Genomic DNA, 18960 nt, shown 5'->3' with positions numbered 1-18960 from the left:
ATGATTAGGGGTCTGGAACACATGACTTATGAGGAGAGGCTGAGGGAGCTGGGATTGTTTAGCCTGCAGAAGAGAAGAATGAGGGGGGATTTGATAGCTGCTTTCAACTACCTGAAAGGGGGTTCCAAAGAGGATGGCTCTAGACTGTTCTCAATGGTAGCAGATGACAGAACGAGGAGTAATGGTCTCAAGTTGCAGTGGGGGAGGTTTAGATTGGATATTAGGAAAAACTTTTTCACTAAGAGGGTGGTGAAACACTGGAATGCGTTACCTAGGGAGGTGGTAGAATCTCCTTCCTTAGAGGTTTTTAAGGTCAGGCTTGACAAAGCTCTGGCTGGGATGATTTAACTGGGAATTGGTCCTGCTTTAAGCAGGGGGTTGGACTAGATGACCTTCTGGGGTCCCTTCCAACCCTGATATTCTATGATTCTATGATTAGTTGAATTAGGTATATATTAGAATCTGGAATATATTAGCTGGAAATAGAAAAGGAATATGAGTGGCCCTTGAAGCTAAGGTAAATATGGAAATTGATCCTATAAACAAGTCTTACTTTGCAAAACTATACAAAAATTACAATAATATTTAGGTGAGCAATCAACGACCAGTGACAAAAGTATAATTGTAAACTTCTCCTTTCAAGATAGGTGAACATTAAAGGAAGAAAATTAATATTTTAAGATACAGTTTTCAGTTCTAAAGTGTAGTATAACCCCATTATTGGAAATGTTTTGGCGATATCAAAAACACACAAATAATCAGCAGAGTTAGTGGGTGAGGTATTTCACACCATGGGGACATAATGAAATTACACACAAAAATCTATGTTAAATAAATTTTAAGGTTGCAAATTCAAGCACTCAAAAGTTAGGTCTGGAAATCCCAGGCTTCAGGGTTTAATTTGGCCCCCTTGTTGTGTATGCATTATGATACAGTCTTTTAATTACATGATCATATAATATATTTTTCCACAAGATCCCTGCTTCATTCAGTGCACAAAATGGACAGTGCTCACTGAATATGTTGCTGTTCAGGATTTCTGTTTATCTTCCTGTTTATCTTCCTTCAGTGTGTAGCCATATATCTTATTTACTGCACACCGACAGTTGGAGTTGCATGAAAAGTATGGTTGGATCTACTGATAAATGAAGATCTTGCACCACACAAAACAAAAATTCAAAAGAGATTTTGTGAGGCAATTACCTCCTATGTCAACCTCCTTCAGTCAAAATACGCAAGAAAGAAATTGTCATCTGAATAAGAAGAAATTGCAAGTCTGTGGTTGCTCAACAAAAATCCCAACTTTCTTCCACATTTACTTTCATTTAAAGTAGAAGAAACTCTGTATCCAAAATCAATGTTTTCCTCTGCCATGGTTCAGCAATTTTGACTCCAGCAGCCTGCTCATTATGCGACAACCATACTCTGGTCTCCAGCAGCCTTGGTTATTGCTAACCAAGTGACCCCAACACATCCCCAGTCCTGAATTTTCCCAAAACCATCTGCCCTGAAATGTCCAGCTCTCTCCAGGAATGTTCAAAGGAGTAATAAGGCCTGTTGCTCCTTTAAAGAGACAAAAGCACCATAGAGTTAATAATCAGTTCAAGTTGAACGCAGTACTTGGTTAATTTAGAATAAAAGTAAAGCAAGTTTATTTAATCAAAAATAGAGAGTTTTTAAGTGAGTTCAAGCACAAAGGACAAAGACAAATTGGTTGCAAGCAAATAAAAGTAAAATACACCTTTTAGTGGCTAAGACTTAACTCAACAATCTACAGTCTTGGGTTCAAGGTAGATTTCTTACCAATCTTTTTCTTTCCATCCTTTCTCTAAGTCAGGACCTTCTATAGAAGTACAAGGGGCTGTAGGTGAAAGATCTTTGCCTACGTAGGTTTTTCACTTATATTAGATTCCCACAGATTTCAACTCCCTTGGTTGAAAGATCCATCTTGCTCAGGTTTCAAGAACTCTGGCCCCTTGTGCTGTCCACTGATGGATTCCAAGATAGCCTCTTCTCTCTCCTTATATCTTCCGAAACTCACTGTTTTGTCCCCAGACTCAGGATGACCTCATGCTTTTCTTCCCTTCCTGTGGACTTCTCATTGCCCTGCTGATTTGTCTGTCAATGGGGCTTAAACAGCTTTCGGTCATACCTTCCTTAATTTCATTGGAGACAGGTATATAACTGCCTTCCCTTCTGTCTGGCAGAAAACCTGTTTCCCTATCTTTGTTTGGTCACTGACTTTAAAGCATAATATTATTGAGTATCCATAATTCTTCATACAGTATTACTATGTACGTTTCACAATTATATTAATCACCAGTATGTCATTAGCTTTCATAAAAGCTCATACTTGATACACTTTTATAATACAGTAGTATTGTATACTATCAGGTGATTCAATTACTTATCGTAGGAGGTTCAGACCCCGCAAGAGGCTATTTCCGCCATTTGCTAGGTTGATGACTCTGTTTACTTTGAATGTAAATATACCTTCATTGTCTCTGCCTGAGGACCAGGCTGGTCAAGCAAACAAATACCCTTTCCTTTGTCTAGGGCAGACTGTGCTTATGCACAAGGACTCCTCGGAGGCTAACAAATTTATTTGGGCATAAGGTGCCACAAGGACTCCTCGTTCTTTTTGCTGACACAGACTAACATGACTACCACTCTGAAACCTGTGCTTATGCATTGTTTCTCAAACACATTTTCAGAACGTAATTCTAGCACATACCTTATTTGTGCACATCCCATACATATATCACACAAGAATATTAATGATCAGTGAGATATTAGTTTTCCAGCAATATATTGCATTCCACCTTTTGGGTGTATATCATGAAAACAATGGGTTAGGTGTAGTGAGTACGTCAGGCCTGAGGAGTTGCTGACACAAAGTAGTGAACCACCAATGGGCCTCTGTATTACAACTGGCAGATCGCAACTCTGCATGTTTCTGATTGCTTAACACTTCATTCTTACGACTCTGGGGTATTATCATTTTCAGGTAATCAATTTTTTTTTTACTTTTGTATATATGATATTGAAAAATTAAATGAGTCATGACATATATAACTTCCTTAAGAAAGTTCCAAACCGAAACATATACAGACCTTCCAATGTTCAGTATTGTAATTACATATATTAGTATTACAGCCACTGCAATTTTTTTTTATTTGTACAACCCTAAATTAATCTCCTAATCTACTGTTTTATGTAACCACAATTTGAATATGTAACTGAAACTAAATGTAATGTGGTGTGCATTAAATAAACACTTTTAAAAATAGAAAATTCCATAAACTGGGACTAACTAGTTTTTCCTGGAGTGGTAAAAACCATGATTTACCTGGTAAAAACCACCTCTGGTAAATACCATGCTATCCTTGCCCATAACATGGCCTTCCACAACTTGTCCCTGTTTTCCCCTGCTCCTGTACCCCCATAGCCTGTGCCTGCTCTGTCCATTCCAGCCCACCCCGTCCTCCTCCTCTCCCTCTTCACTACTTTGCATTTAAGCATGTCAGTCTGCTTTTCCTCGTTCTGCCTGGGCACCAGAAGGGGGGGCATTGAGAGAACAGAAGTCTGCCTGTTCTCTGTTGTGGTGCCTGGCACCATAGTGGCCCTAGCTATGTCTGCAGCTCTGGGATGGTGCATTCTCAGTCCAGTCAGCATATAAGAGCTATGTGTGGATGGAGCATGTGCAATGCAGGTGGAATCATTGGAGCATGTTACCAACTTCTAACAAATCTGTATAAACTGAGGTTTTTCAGAGATGTGTAATTTGGCCATATTTGGGTAGATTTTCAAGTTTCTGCTCAAAATCATGGAGGCTCTAGGGTTTCTCAATGAAAAGTCTGTAAGGGTTTTTTTAACAGGGGCCAAACAACATATTTTCCCCTACCTTTGTTCTTGGAAATGGCTGAACCATGTTTGCTGAACCTTTAAAAACAAAACAAAACAACAAACAAACAAACAAAAAAACAGCCTAAGGCAGATACTTGCTATGAAAAATTTCAGCCAAAAAGTTTGGCAAAATTTTATATGCAATTGAAAACTAGGTCTTATCATAGAAAGCATTAAGCAATGTTGACTATGGACGTTGCCATCAGTGCTGCCTCTAATAAAAAGAATGTTTGAAAAAGATAGTTTTACTGTACAATTTTCAACTCAGTCTGAGCTATATCTGAGTTCTGGTCATTTTTTGATCATTTTAGCTCCAAATTTATTAAAGGAAAAGCATGAGTGAATTATTAAAAATAAGCCTTTGTATTTATTTTTAGGTGGAAAAGAAGTAACAAATAAAGAAGAATTAAAAGGCGTCCAATGGGCTTCATGGACATGTGTTTATGGCCTTGAAGTTAACGGAATCTGGCCCAAATATTCAGATATCAATGATATCAATTCTGTAGATGGAAATTTTAATGGTCAAGTTTTGGTTACAGCTGATGACTATGGAATAGTAAAACTATTCCGGTATCCTTGTTTAAGAAAAGGTAATATCTTTGTTTGACTTAAATTATTAATGAATATTTATAAAGGTTTGGGGAAAGTAGAAAGGTCTTAAGAGTTATGTAAATGGCAAAGCTGTAGTCTTAGAATGATAAAGTACAGATATGGAAAATAGTAATGGTTTGATTAAATGAACCATGTAATAGTGACTTACAGAATCTATGATCTATGTTTTTGTGTGCGCTTTGGATAAGATAGTGATTTATATCACAACAGGTTCTATGTGGCAGTAGTACACAGTTTCTAGAAATTTCAGTAGAAGAACAAATGCACTGTGGGCATTCCTTTATAATTATTTTTGTTTTATCATGATTGCTGATCTGTTTCATGCTATGGACGAAATTGTGTAATTAGGGAAAGTAAGAATAAAAGAACTTTGTGCAAAGAATCTCTATGAGGGCTCTAGAAAAGTGAATGAATTTACCCTCACACCTGCACTCAGTGAGGCACAGTATCAGCACACCTGATCCCATGAGCTGCAGAAGTGTCTGCTGTGGTCACACTCCATTCATATGCAGATCTAGGTCAGTGGATATTGGTCATTTTTATTCCAAGTAGGCATTCCCCATTCTGTAGTGCTTGGTGGCAGACTGTATCATTAGCTCTGGGTTAGGGGCTAGAACTATCCTTCAGGAGGAACTCCAAGAGTTCTTTACCTCCAAACTTGCACAGGCAGTAGACCTTCGGTCTGCCCATGGCCCTCACAGGGAACCTCCTTGCCCCAGGATGAAGCCTAGATAACAGATACATTTTCCCCAGAGCCATTTTGGAGCCATTTTTCCCAGAGAAACCTTAAACAGATAGTGTCCATTTACTAAGCACAAGTCCTAGGGCTTCTGAGCATAAAAGCAGTGCCAATAGAGGGACAGTTCCTTGTGAAAGGAAGGAAAAGCCCCAGTTAAATTCTTGATCAATCGGTTCATCAGCCCTCACAGAGAGAGCGCCGATCACAACACATCATTCGTGTTCTAGCCAGTTCTTCAGCCAACCTCTGGCCAGGCTGTCAGCTGCACTGTACATCCGATTGGCATAGTACTGTGGCCTAGAACCCCTGAGCGATTTGCCAGCCTCAGCCTCCCAAGTAGCTAAGATTATGGGCGTGCGCCACAGCACCCAACGTCCCAGTTAAATTATCCAAATGAAAGTTCATAACTTCGGCTTCTTTCTGGTTTTAATCCTAGAAGTTCCTCTATATTGCCACCTTGTCTGACGAAGGGGAATTGTCTGATTCTGATTATGTGACCCTGGAAGAGGAGCCTCAGCAGAGGTTGTTCCCTCTTCACCTCTTCACTGTCATGCTAAGAAAAGTTCTAGCAGCCCTGGAGATGCTGCTGGATCAACCCCGGAGCAGGGCCCATTGGTAAAATCCAGGGAGTGTCTCAGAAGTTTTTCCTAGCTAGCACAAAACAGGAGCTTTGTGTTCCTCTACATCCTGCTTCTGAGGACTTGATTAAGGCAGAGTGGGAGTTTACTATCAAGGAGAAGTTTCTTAGCTGGCAAACATAAAAATTCTAAACACCCCCAAAGACAAAAGACAAAAAGGATTTTGGCAGTCTTGCCAAAGTTGATGCAGCCTCAACCTGAGTCATAGACTCTGGCTGACAGCCAACAGTTTAATCTTCCTCCAAGCACTAGGGAAAGAGGGACATACACAGTACAGATTGTCAAACATTGACATTCACAGAAAGAAATTTCGCATATAAGGCTCAGTTTTCCAATGCCTTCCACTGCCAAGAATGCCTCAGATATTAAAAAGGTGCGAGCTCTTTTTGTGGCCTTGTATATACTGTCAGGTCATGTGTTTCCAGCTGCTTCAGGTCCTGCTATTCCTTATTCTGAGCAGCTGACCCCTGTTCAGCCAGGACTAAGCATCAGGGAATATGGGGTTAAGTAATTCAAAACTCCTTCCTTAGGAAAAATGGGCCTCCCCTTCCCTCTCCCTCTCTTCCAGTGCTCCTACAGAAGGCGATGAAGTAGCTGACTTTCTCATTAGGGAGACATGCAGGGAACATGTCTCCAGGCATTGTAACTGTGGTCTCCCTCATAATGCTCCCTCCCTTTTCCAGCCCTTACCCCTCTCTAAGGGATTTGGGCCAGAAGTCAGCAAAGATGACTTATCTGTTTCACCTGGTTAGGGCACTCAACTGGGATGTGTAAGAGTCAGGTTCCAGTCCTTGGTCTGAATCAGGGAAAACAGAGACTTGAACATGGGTCTCTCACATCCGTGGTGAGTACTCTAACCAGTAGGTCATTGACTGTTCTTGGGTGGCTGGGTGGGTGTGTCTTCCTTTTTCAACTAAAAACTTCTAAAGGTCTCAGGTTTGTCCTGGTCAGGAATGGGAAAAAATTTGAAATCTCAAATTTTAATGGGAGTGGAAAACCTTTTCTTGATTGGCTCTACTTCTTGCTCAACCCTACTACTAAGGGTAAGGGAAAATCTCAGATGAAATTTCTGAAGCTGAAGCCCAGAGCAAGCTACCTCATACTCTCAACTGAAGTCCCCAAAATGAAAAGTGTGTGTGTATTGTAGGGAGAGAGGGAAATCTTTGCAAACTCATATGTTTAACAAAAAAGAGTTGCTGCTGCTTCACAGTTATTCAGAATGCTCTATTCCAGAAACCATCCAGGCTGAGCAAGAAAAGTGCTCTAAGTCTCAAAGATTTGTTGTATCTTAAAACCTGTGATGCCATGACCATATGACATAGCCTCTGAAATGCATTTTAGCATTCGAGGAGGTAGAGTCATCGTAATGTTTAAGATTAGCCTGGAGACTAGACTGAATCCTGGTTTTTGAAAGAGCAGAGAAATAATGTCCTATGGTTAAGGCTAAGTTTTTGTCATGCATATTTTTAGTAAAAGTCATGGACAGGTCACAGGCAATAAACAAAAATTCATGGAAGCCCGTGACCTGTCCCTGACTTTCACTTAAAATATCCCTGACAAAAGGGGTAGGAGGGTTCAGCACCCAATGCTGCTGGGGGCTCCTGGGTCCCCCTCCGCTGCGGAGCATGGGAGCTCCAGGGTCCCCTGCCTAGGGGGCTTGGCTGCTGCAGGGTCCCCTCACCCCTAGGCAGCTGGGAGCTTCAGGGTTCCCCAGCTGTTGGCTGCGGCTGGGCAGCTGCGGGGAGTCCCCCCATTGTCCATGGCGGTTGGGCAGCTGCAGGGGTCCCCCACCCTTGTCGGTGGATGGACAGCTGCAGGGTCTGCCAGTCCCTCCGCCATGGCTGGGCAGCTGTGGGGGGTCTCCCTGTTGCCCACCTCAGATGGGCAGCTGTGGGGAGTCCCCCCGTTGCTCGCCACGGCTGGGCAGCTGTGGGGAATCCCCCCACTAGGGCAGGGGCTGGGAGCTGCGGGGGCAGGGCTGGCTGGGAGCTCCCGTCCCAGGGCAGAAAATGTCACGGAGGTCTATGGAAGTCACGTATTCCGTGACCTTGGTGACATAATCGTAGCCTTAGCTATGGTTAGATCATGTAAGAAATCTGTATCAAAAGGAATCAAATTTTGTTACTACTTTTGAATTTTTTTAGATACTGTAGGATGATTTGTGTCCTTTAATTTATCTATAAAATACACCTTAATGATGTAGGGATACTTGAGAAACAGATAACTGATCCTAGAGCCCTAGATACATCCTCAGAATCCTCATGTAAATCTGCACTTACTTTACAATCAACTAGTTCTTTAAGGGTCACATACCCTTTGATGTTTTATAATTCAAGCTATAACCAGAGCAGTCCCTTGGGTACGGCGAATTTGGGCAACCTCTTCGGCCTCGCGCTTTGGGGGCCCTGCGGGCCAGTGTGATTGGCTGGTGTCGTTGGTCCCAGAAGTGACGGATTCGTCACTTGGGTCCCAGGCCCCCCTCGGGATGGCCCTGGCTATAACTGTGTGACCCACCTAATGGGCTTGAGGACAAACATTAGGCAAGTTCACATAACCGTTTGGGTATTATAGAAATAGAATTTTACCATCCGTTTGTGCCCCTCAACAATGGCATGAATATCTAATGTTATTTTGCCTTATTCCCTTTTGCAAATACAGTTTAAGAAGTCCTTCCGATTTTGTTTTGTTTTCTTTTGATAGCCTTAAGGCATTTGCTAGTTGCTAACTGAGATAATCTAAAAAACCTGTCCTAAGAAGTATTTCCAGAAAATCTAAAAGAAACCAGCTTTCTCCTTCTTTTAAGTAGTTTTGAGCATGACTAATTAAACAGCAAATTAATTTGCTGAAGAGAAATAATGAGAACGCCTGCAATGAGTTCTGTGAAGCCAATTTCTTTTTGACATATATCTGAATTTTGAGTTTGTTATGCAGGATTTGGTAACAGAGCTAACCAGATGTAATAGTAGTGATGAGTATGCATGACAAGAATTGCTTAACACTCAAAGTTCTTCAACGGGAAAAGTGGGAGCTGGCACTCAAAGCTTTCAGTGAGGGGAACCCAATTAAATATGTGCAAATAAAAATTAAAATGCCACTCTGTGATGGCAGGGAAAGTAAGCAGTGGGATCTTGTACAAGGTGAGCAAAGTGATCCTAATGTAGTAAAAAGAAAAGGAGTACGTGTGGCACCTTAGAAATTTGTTAGCCTCTAAGGTGCCACAAGTACTCTTTTTCTTTTTGCGAATACAGACTAACATGGCTGCTACTCTGAAACCTGTCATAATGTAGTAAACTTAATGAAAGCCTAGCATATGTCCCCTTCCTTTCTGCCTCTGCTTTTTCATCTGTTATAAACTGGTACATGAACGTAAAATTTTACTATTTGATATGCAGGCAGATTAGAGGCTGGGAATGGTATCATAATTTTCATGACTCTTTATGGATCCATTTTCCTGTTACAAAGCAGAGCAAATGGAATTCTAGTTATCCATATTGGTGGCATCTAGTGAGCAGATTTTTTTTTTATTTAAAGCTTAATGGTTATTTTTTCACACATTGTATAGAAATGTTCCCTGTTTTTTAATCATTGTGCTTTTGAAAGATTTATTCTGAATACACTGAAAATGCTTTCTTCCTCTTCTCCCCCCGCCCTTGTTCTAGGAGCAAAGTTTAAAAAATATCTTGGGCATTCAGCTCATGTGACAAATGTCAGATGGTCACATGATCATCAGTGGGTTGTTTCTATTGGTGGAGCTGATCATTCTGTCTTCCAGTGGAAATTTATCCCTGAACGGAAGCTGAAGGATGCTATTCACATAGCACCCCAAGGTGAGAGCTCATAACGTTCTTTTATGTTTAAAAAAGAAGGTGAAAAAGGTTAATATAAGTAGCAACATAGTTTATACATATTCAGAATTATCTAACCTTATGCATTGATCATCCTTAAAATTTTGCAGTTGCCTGAGGTAGCTAATATCATAACCCCAATATTTGTTGATACATCCTATTATAAGTATAGAGAGATTTGGCAAATATACTCATCACTTTCTTCATGCCCAGGTCGTCCTAGGATCCGCTGTTGATCTCCGAGTTGCTCCAGGTCTCAGGAGAGTTTTAAGTCCTGGGCTCCTTGTGGGGTGGTATTCCACTCAGGGACCTCTGCTTCTGGTGCTCTTCGTGCCAGTCCAAACTGGCTTTCTGTGGCCTCCTCAGTTTCCCAAAACATCCCGGCTCCGGAGACTTTGTTTTCCTTTCTATTGGCCTTCGCTGTTGCCGTCTCATTTGCTCTCACTGTTCTCACTGCTATCTCTGCAGCTCTGCTCAACTTAGTTCTCCTCTTCTCATGGCTGGGCAGCTGCTGATTTCTTGTAGAGCCCATGACCTTGGGCCGGGGCCAGTGTCTTATCTTCACACGGAGCTAGCTGAAGGTTTGAGTTAACTCGTTCTCTGTTCTTCTTCTTTCTCCCCCGCTGGCCTCTCGTATTCTGCAAAGGAAACTTCCACTCTCCACTCACACACCTTTGACCCCCCCCAAAATGCTTTGCAATGCTTGCAATAGTGTTAGCCTATACAATGCTGATCTGCCTTTCCCGGAGACTCCCTGAGGGAGGGGGCCATTGGGGTGTGACATTCCCTCCCCCCTTGACTCCGAATCAACATTTTGTTGTGAGGGGTCACCACTTAGGTTTCCATCCTCCCTCTGACACAGTGACCAGGGTTACTAGTGGCCTTCTACATAAACAGCAATATAACATACACAAAATTGTGAGGGCAGCAACAATTGCATACACTAGCCAATAATGACTTCTGGCTTCATTAGTAACATAGCATAGCACATCCCCCTGTTGGGATAGATGCCCCACTTGAATGTCTGTGGCAAAGGTAGCTTCCTCCAGATTAAACGTGTGCTGCAACACTGTAAAGGAGGAGGCATCTGTCTGGAATACGGTCAGTTGTTCCCGGGTGTGCATCAAGGGCAGGAAAACATTGGGTGTAATCCATGAAAAATTAAACACAACATAGAGATATTAACCATACTTTGCATAATCGCGGGCCAATGCACTGAAATTTTTTTGTGCCTCAGAATATAACAGCAAATCAAGGGACATCCTGGGATAGGTGGTCCTCCAAACACATGCAGAGGTATTGGTAAACACATGGGCCTTAGTGGGGGCATATCCCGATGCCTCCCCTTCCCAGCAGATGTGTTGACCTATCTCATAAAAGCGACGTGGCATTGCCTTTTCTCTACATATCATTTGAGGGGACTCCATAGGCCACAGCTGCCAAGTGTTGCCCTCTGCAATCCATATGTGCTGATAGAAGATGTAGTCAGCACATACCGCTTAGCCATGTCATTGGTGGGAGCCACCTCCCACACGTCGCGATGGACCACCCAATCCCAGATAATACGTGATGCCACATTCCTAGGATGCTAAGCTACAATTGCCCCCTCTGCCAATGGATAATTGACCTTTTCTTCCACCATGGTTAATTCTGAACAGTGGTAAAATTAACAAAGGAGGACAAAAGCGTCAGACACCCGAGGATTCCCGTAGATATGTGCCACCATACATACATTGTATCACACTAACAAATTCTGAAGGCCTGAAGCAGCATGAGCGGTGCCACCGCTCCTGTTCAGGGTGTCCCTGGGCGCTCGTTATTACTGCCTTATCCTGTTAACAAAGCAAGAGCGAGAGAAAAAGAACAACATAAATGCGCCTATTGGGGATACCGAGGCACATATAAAAAAACTCCCTAAATTATTAGTCATCCTGTTTCAGCCTTGGCTTTCATCATGGATATTGTTGTTGGCCTGGTTTAGGAGGTTCTAACAACAATATTACATCCTGAGATCAGTAATTGCTATTGTTTGCCAAAGGGATTCCCATTCCACTTCCACTCCAGGCACCACAGGAGGAACAGGGTTTGTCCCAATGGGATCCAGGGGAAGCTTGGGGCCACCCACCAGGTATTTTGCTGTGGTCCTGCTGTGTCTGTCCAGACTATGCACTGTCTCCAAGGCACCTCCCCTCCAGCCTCGCACCACACGGTGGCTCGCGCCCCATCAGTAGCTCGAGCCAGGGAGAGCCTTTGGAGGTATCTTCCCTGCTAATAATTACGATCATCCTTCGAATCCCATGGCCAGCTGGAAACCCGGATGTTCCAGGCAGATGGCTGGTCCACAACCGAGGCCCACGATGCCATGTCCAGAAACCTAGGGAGAAATATGTTTTGAATTGATTGGCATGCGCCCATTTTAATTTACCGGGTAGCTGTAGCTGGTACACTACTAGGGAGATGCGGTTCACAATGGAGTACAGACCCACCCACTTAATGTCCAGGGTGTGGGTTGCTTTCCCCAGTCTTTGCAACATTACCTTGTCTTTAATTTGCCATCCCCAGATGTCTTTAACGATGATCCCCTTTGTCAGGTTCCTTCCCCACTCTGAACTCTAGGGTACAGATGTGGGGACCCGCATGAAAGACCCCCTAAGCTTATTCTTACCAGCTTAGGTTAAAAACTTCCCCAATGTACAAACTTTGCCTTGTCCTTGAACAGTATGTTGCCGCCACTAAGCGTTTTAAACAAAGAACAGGGAAAGACACCACTTGGAAACGTCTTCTCCCCAAAATATCCCCCCAAGCCCCACACAACCCCTTTCCTGGGGAGGCTTGAGAATAATATCCTAACCAACTGATTACAAAATCATCAAAAATCCAAACCCCTGGATCTTGGAACAATAGAAAAATCAGTCAGGTTCTTAAAAGAAGGATTTTATTTAAAAAGAAAAGAAAAAAGAAAGGTAAAAATCATCTCTGTAAAATCAGGATGGAAAGTACTTTACAGGTATTCAGATTCAAAACACAGAGGATCCTCCTCTGGGCAAAACCTTAAAGTTACAGAAAACAGGAATAAACCTCCCTCTTATCACAGGGAAACTTCCCATAAAACAAAAGATAAACTAATCCGCCTTGCCTGGCTTACTTATACTGGTTGCAATATTGGAGACTTGGATTAGGATGGGTTGCAGAGGATGGATTTCTGTCTGGCCTCTCTCAGTCCCAAGAGAGAACAACCACGTAAACAAAGAGCACAAACAAAAAGCCTCCCCCCACCACAAGATTTGAAAGTATCTTGTCCCCTTATTGGTCCGTTGGGTCAGGTGCCAGCCAGGTTAGCTGAGCGTCTTAACCCTTTACAGGTTACAGGATGTTGCCTCTGGCCAGGAGGGATTTCATAGCACTGTATACAGAAAGGTGGTTACCCTTCCCTTTATATATGACATCCTTACACTTGGCCTTTTCCTTATCTAAAGCGGCCTCTACAGCTTCACGGTTTTCACATAGCTCCTTCCTCAACTGGGCAAAGCTGAGTCTTTTTTGGTTGTGGTAAACCGTAAATGTGACTATTGGTAAACACAGTACTTACATTACATTTACATTTGTCAACTAGCGTGTTGCTAACACTTCCGTCCTCCCAAAACACTTCTTCCCAGGAATTTACACATACACATTGCCCATTATACAGTACTTTGGTCTCATTATCCAATTCATCTCACATACAGGATCCTAGTGAAATGTCTTTACTACAGGGCTCTGGAGCAACAGGTAAGGACAAGCATACCCACTTTTGAGGAGTCCGCTCGGTACAACCTCTGGGGTCCAATTGCTTCCCTCCCTCTCTCCCCAGCCCACAGGCTCGAGGTCCAGGGTGGCCAGAAGGATCCCATGTGCAATATGGGGAGTGGGCTAACTTTCCATATCTTGGCCTCCAGAGCCTATTGGTGTGCGATTTTAACAACAATTTCTCCCAATTAAAAGGTCTGGTCTTACTATGCTAAAAACGTACTGCATCCATTTGTACTGACAAGTATCAAACAGCGATTTATTTATTTATTTATTGCTTTAGCACGTGTGTCAAAACCTTAGTATTTCCTGATGTTACCCAAAACATTTCGTTTTCCAAGGTGAACAAAGCAAGTATCTGCATTTCAGTACATCCCATAGCTATAGCAGTATGGTTTTTTTTTTATTTCCATTTGTTTCTGTATTTGGCTGTCCTGTAGCTGGGACAGGGAGCTTAATTTATTCTTAACCTCCATGTCTACAGTATTTATAATCCCTGCTCCAAAACCAGTTTTTCCTAATATGATGTCTGCTGCCTGAGGATGTTTCCTTGCAGCATTTGATACACAACAGTGCTAGCAGCAAGACAAACAACACAAGACAAAACATAGAACACAATTTCTATTGTGACAGTAGCTTCATGGTATTCTGGGTTGCTTTTCAGCTGGTATCAGCTTTTCCTGTTCTGCAGGACAAAAAACCCCATATTTCTACCCCTCTGGGGGTGGCAGATGATTGCTTAAAATATTCCTTTCTTTTACAAATATCCTTGCTGATTGCAGGAAAGACAGAGGAATTACGTCCATATTTTCTCGTTTGTTCTATAGGCAGGCCAGGTTTCAATGGCTTCTACTTTTATCAGTTAGGTAATTTCCATTAACACAGATACTTTCTGGCTTGCTTTTGGATTCAAAGCCATTAGCAGCTCAGAGACTGTCTTAAAAGGGACACAATCAACTTTCACCAGAGTTTTGATTACTTTTAACTCCTGCTTCCAAAACACACATTTAAAAAGGAAAACACAACCTATTGTGGTATATTTTTGCATTTCTTTTGCCCCTTTTACAATATACACTGGGGGAAAATGCACATTCCTCCCATAATTTAATTTCCATAACATTAGCCATATCAGTTTTTTCATAAGGTATAACTGTTTCTTTTGTAAAAAGAAAAGGAGGACTTGTGGCACCTTAGAGACTAACCAATTTATTAGAGCATAAGCTTTCGTGAGCTACAGCTCACTTCCTCAGATGCATATCGTGGAAACTGCAGCAGGCTTTATATATACCGAATTTTTATGTACCCTTTTATATACACCGAATTTTTATGTACCCTTAGCAAAGTGACAGGTTGATTACCCAGAGCCACCTCAGCTCAGTGTGGGGCAATGTCTTTCTCTCTTTTACTACAGCTCTTATCTGCTATTTTGTTACCAAAAAACAAATTCAAAATCTTTTCCCATTCTCCTGGTTTTCACTGCCCTACTGCAGCCACGACTTTGGTCTTTAAGGTCCAATAGAACCCCCTTATATTTTTTTAGCAAATTTGACTAAATTGTCCATAGTCAAATGATTTAAATCAGATTGTCTCTTTGCCTGGATTATTTACAGACATTTCTTTGGAAAAGGGCCCATTTTTCCTTCAGAGTGGCTGCAAAGAAACCAAGAATTTTCTTTCCTTTAACACTTTTCCTTTTTAACACTTTTACAGCGTTTAATTGCTTACCTCTGCAGAGGCTGGAGAGAATTAACCTCTCACTCTCTTTCCTTAAATCACTTGCTTATCTCCCAAAATGACACCTTCATCAACTCAGATTTTACCATTCCAAGTACTATTTCAGGGATCTGAATTTCCCGTGCCTGTACTTTCTGCTTTCCTTATTCCAATTTCTTCATCTGTTGCCTTCCTGCTTTTCTGGGCCCGATCCTTTTTTTCTCACTGCACCATCCCCTTTCCATGGACACAGGCTTCGTTTCATTACCAATTTAGCAAGGAAGGTGGGCTCCTTAATTAGCCCCCACCCTTCCTGGTCCCTTTCCTCTTCATAATCACCCCATGGGATGCTCTCCTCATAGTTGGGAGTGCTGTGCATACAACCTTCTCCTCCTTTACCTGCTGGACCTCTCCTCGGTCTTACTGAGGGCTGCTATAGGGGTGCAACAAGGTTCCGCCTGAAATTGAGGATCCTCACAAAGGGAGAGCTCAAAGCCCTCACAGGGGTCACCGAAATCATCCCCGGTGAGGCTTGCCACCTGGACTGAATGTACGGCCAACTGACGTTTTAACTGTACAATTTTCTTTTCATGGTGAGCACACTGCCGTTGTGGCAGATGCTGAGCACGAATGGTCAAATCTTTGACAAGCCCCTGAATGACTGGTACTTGCTTAGCCAGTGCTTCCAGACAGATGTGTTCTTCCCTTTCTGCCTGGAAGTTCTGTCTCAAAACCTGCAACTTGTCCCGGGCATAGGCTTGAGTTGCTGCCTGGTTAGTAATTTGCGCTTCCAATTGCTCAATTTCCACCAGCTGTCGGGTGCACACTGCTTCCCTTTTCCCCAACTCTTCTTTCTGTCTGATAACGTTTGATACCACATGGCTGCTGCAGTCCATATTAACCCCACAGCTGCACCTAGGTTTTTACCCTTCTGCGTTTCATACTCGGCATATAGGTCTAACAAACCCTGCCAAGTCTGCACTCTTTTCTGAAGCTCCGCCACAGAACCCCAGGGATTGTATCCCACCTTGGTGAGAGCCCTCTCCAGCGGGGAGAGGTCCTCACCCCCCTTTGAAAGAGGCAGCAGGGTCCCATCCCTCTTTGCTGCCTCCCCCATGGCTTGGGCATCAGGTCCACCTGCCTCCTGAGACGCCAGCTGACCGGGCAGCTGGACTACCTTGTCTGCGCTCCCTAATGTCCATTCGTCTGGCATTGAACCCGCCATTGATGCCATCGCCCACAGCTGCAGGACTCCTGAGTCCACAGCTGTACCCTTCTGTTTCCTGAACATGCTCTCACAAACCGTTGGTACCACTCTTAAGGTTTTTTAAATCATTTGAGATTTCACGCTGCTCACGCCGGCATCAGAGCTTACAGTGCTCACCGCCCACACATGCTTGGAGTGGCTGGAGGAAGAGACACTAAGGCTCCCTCCGTATTACTCGGTCCGATCCCATCGAGGGTGCATATGCCCCTGCAAGTGCCCCTCTCGGGCAGAGCGAGAAACTCCAAAGCTCTCTTCTGCAAGTGCCCCTCTCGGGCGGAGCGAGAAGCTCCAAAGCTCTCCTCTTTCTACTCAGTCATACTACGACTCTGGGTGTACATGCCAGGGATTGTCCTTGTCACTTGGAGCGAGGATCTCTAAGTCCTCCTCTTGCCCGGTACTTCTACGACCAGGGGTAGACCCACCTCCACCCTTCCCCTGCCAACCGGGGTGGAGAGAGGAATGCTAAACCTCCCTCTGGTTTTCTGTCATGCTATGACTGAGGGTGGGGCTCACCTTTAATCATAAAATCCCCAACATGCAATATCAACAGTGCCAGACAGAGCAAACATGAAATACCAACGGCAAAGCAGTTGGTGCACGCCACAGGGCCCCCCCCCCCTCCGCAGTTCTCCACCAAAACTGTGACAGATTTTCGTTATCAATCTGCCTGGGATGTCAGTTGATCAGACTGATGCCGCAGGATCTTCGGGGAGGAGGTACAGAACACATCAAGTGTCTAAGTTTTTTAAATCTTTATTGATAAAATAATAAAATAACAGCAGAGAGTGCTGGGAACGTTCCCACGTCATTCAGGGGAAGAAAGAAAGCGTTAGTGCCCCACGCCCTAACCCACTTTTATACACACGCACTACCCGAGATTGGCCAGGCCTGGATGTAACATCAGAAGAAGAGGGGGGAAGGGTGGATGGGAGTGGTGTCCTGGGCCCAGGTCATCCGAGGATCCACTGTTGATCTCCGAGTTGCTCCAGTCTTGGGCTTCTTGCGGGGGGGATTCCACTCAGGGACCTCTGCTTCTGGTGCTCTTTGTGGCAGACCAAACCGGCTTGCTGTGGCCTCCTCGGTTTCCCAAAACATCCCGGCTCCAGAGACTTTGTTTTCCCTTCTATTGGCCTTCGCTGTCGCCATCTCATTTGCTCTCACTGTTCTCACTGCTATCTCTGCAGCTCTGCTCAACTTAGTTCTCTTCTTCTCACGGCTGGGCAGCTGTTGATTTCTCATCGAGCGTGTGACCTTGGGCCGGGGCCAGAGTCTTACCTTCACACGGAGCTAGCTGAAGGTTTGAGTTAACTCGTTCTTTGTTCTTCTTCTTTCTCCCCCGCTGGCCTCTCGTATTCTGCAAAGGAAACTTCCACTCTCACACCTTTGACCCTCCCCAAAATGCTTTGCAATGCTTGCAACAGTGTTAGCCACATACAATGCTGATCTGCCTTTCCCGGAGACTCCCTGAGGGAGGGGGCCATTGGGGTGTGACACTGTAAGTGCAAAGACAATATTGAAGATTTTTAAGCATCACCACTATAAACGTACCAGTATTATAATAGGGTTGCAAGGTGTACATTTTTTTTATTGGAAAGTCCAGTTGAAAAGGGAGCCTGGTAGTGTCCGGACACTAAAAGCCCAATTACCTGCAGTAACTGGTCACCACCACCGGGGAGGGGGGAGTGAGAAAAAGCCACAGCTTCTGCTGGAGTTTGGAGGAGCAGCAGAGCACTCTGGAATGGCTCTGACAGAGAGAGGTACCAGTGGCTCCCACATCCTGTGCCAAGCGTGGCTCTCCCTGCCCTGTCCTGCCCCATTCACCTCTCCACCCCAGAGCATGGTTCTCTATGCTCTGTCCTGGCCCACTCACCCTTCCATCCCCAGAGTGTGGCTCTCCCTTCCCTGCCATGTCCCAGTCACCCTCCCACCTCTAGGGCGTGTCTCTCCCTCCTCCATCCTGCCCCACTCACCCTCCACCCCCAGAATGCAGCTCTTCCTTCCCCGTCCTGAACCACTCACCTCTCCACTCCCGGAGCATGGCTCTCCCTCCCCCATCCTTCCCCACTTACCTCTCCACCCCTGGAACGCAACTCTCCCTTCCCAGCACTGCCCCACTTATCCCTCCACCCCCAAAGCATGGCTCTCCCTTCCCTGCCCTGCCCCACTCACCTCTCCACCCCCGGAGCCCGGCTCTCCCTTACCTGCCCTGTCCCGATCACCCCCTGGAGCCCGGCTCTCTCTCTAGTGTCCTGCCCCAGTCACCCCTCAAGCCCTGCTCAGCTGGCAAGGGGAGGGTAGTGGAGAGAGCAGCAAGTAACAGTGGTGGGTGGGGCGGGGAAGAGGAGCAGGGGCTGGGGCCTCAAGGGGAAGAGGTGGAGCAAGGAGCAGGGCCTGGGGCAGGGCCTGTGCCTCTTAGGAAGAGGCAGTACAGGAGGTGGGAGAGATTCCAGTGCT

The 18960-nt window shown here is 44.4% G+C and overlaps 1 protein-coding gene across 1 annotated transcript in view; it reads left to right on the top strand.

Moving 5' to 3' along the window:
* EML5 (EMAP like 5) overlaps positions 1 to 18960 on the top strand; it is a 288831-nt gene that overhangs the window by 109553 nt on the left and 160318 nt on the right. The window contains exons 10-11 of the mRNA XM_084632418.1: positions 4284 to 4496; positions 9555 to 9722. Coding sequence (XP_084488544.1) covers positions 4284 to 4496; positions 9555 to 9722 — 381 coding nt within the window. The remainder of the gene's footprint in view (positions 1 to 4283; positions 4497 to 9554; positions 9723 to 18960) is intronic.

This window comes from Lepidochelys olivacea (genome assembly GCF_965140295.1).
Source record: "Lepidochelys olivacea isolate rLepOli2 genome assembly, chromosome: 6".
NCBI lineage: Eukaryota > Metazoa > Chordata > Testudines > Cheloniidae > Lepidochelys > Lepidochelys olivacea.
This window is presented reverse-complemented; position numbering and strand designations above follow the sequence as displayed.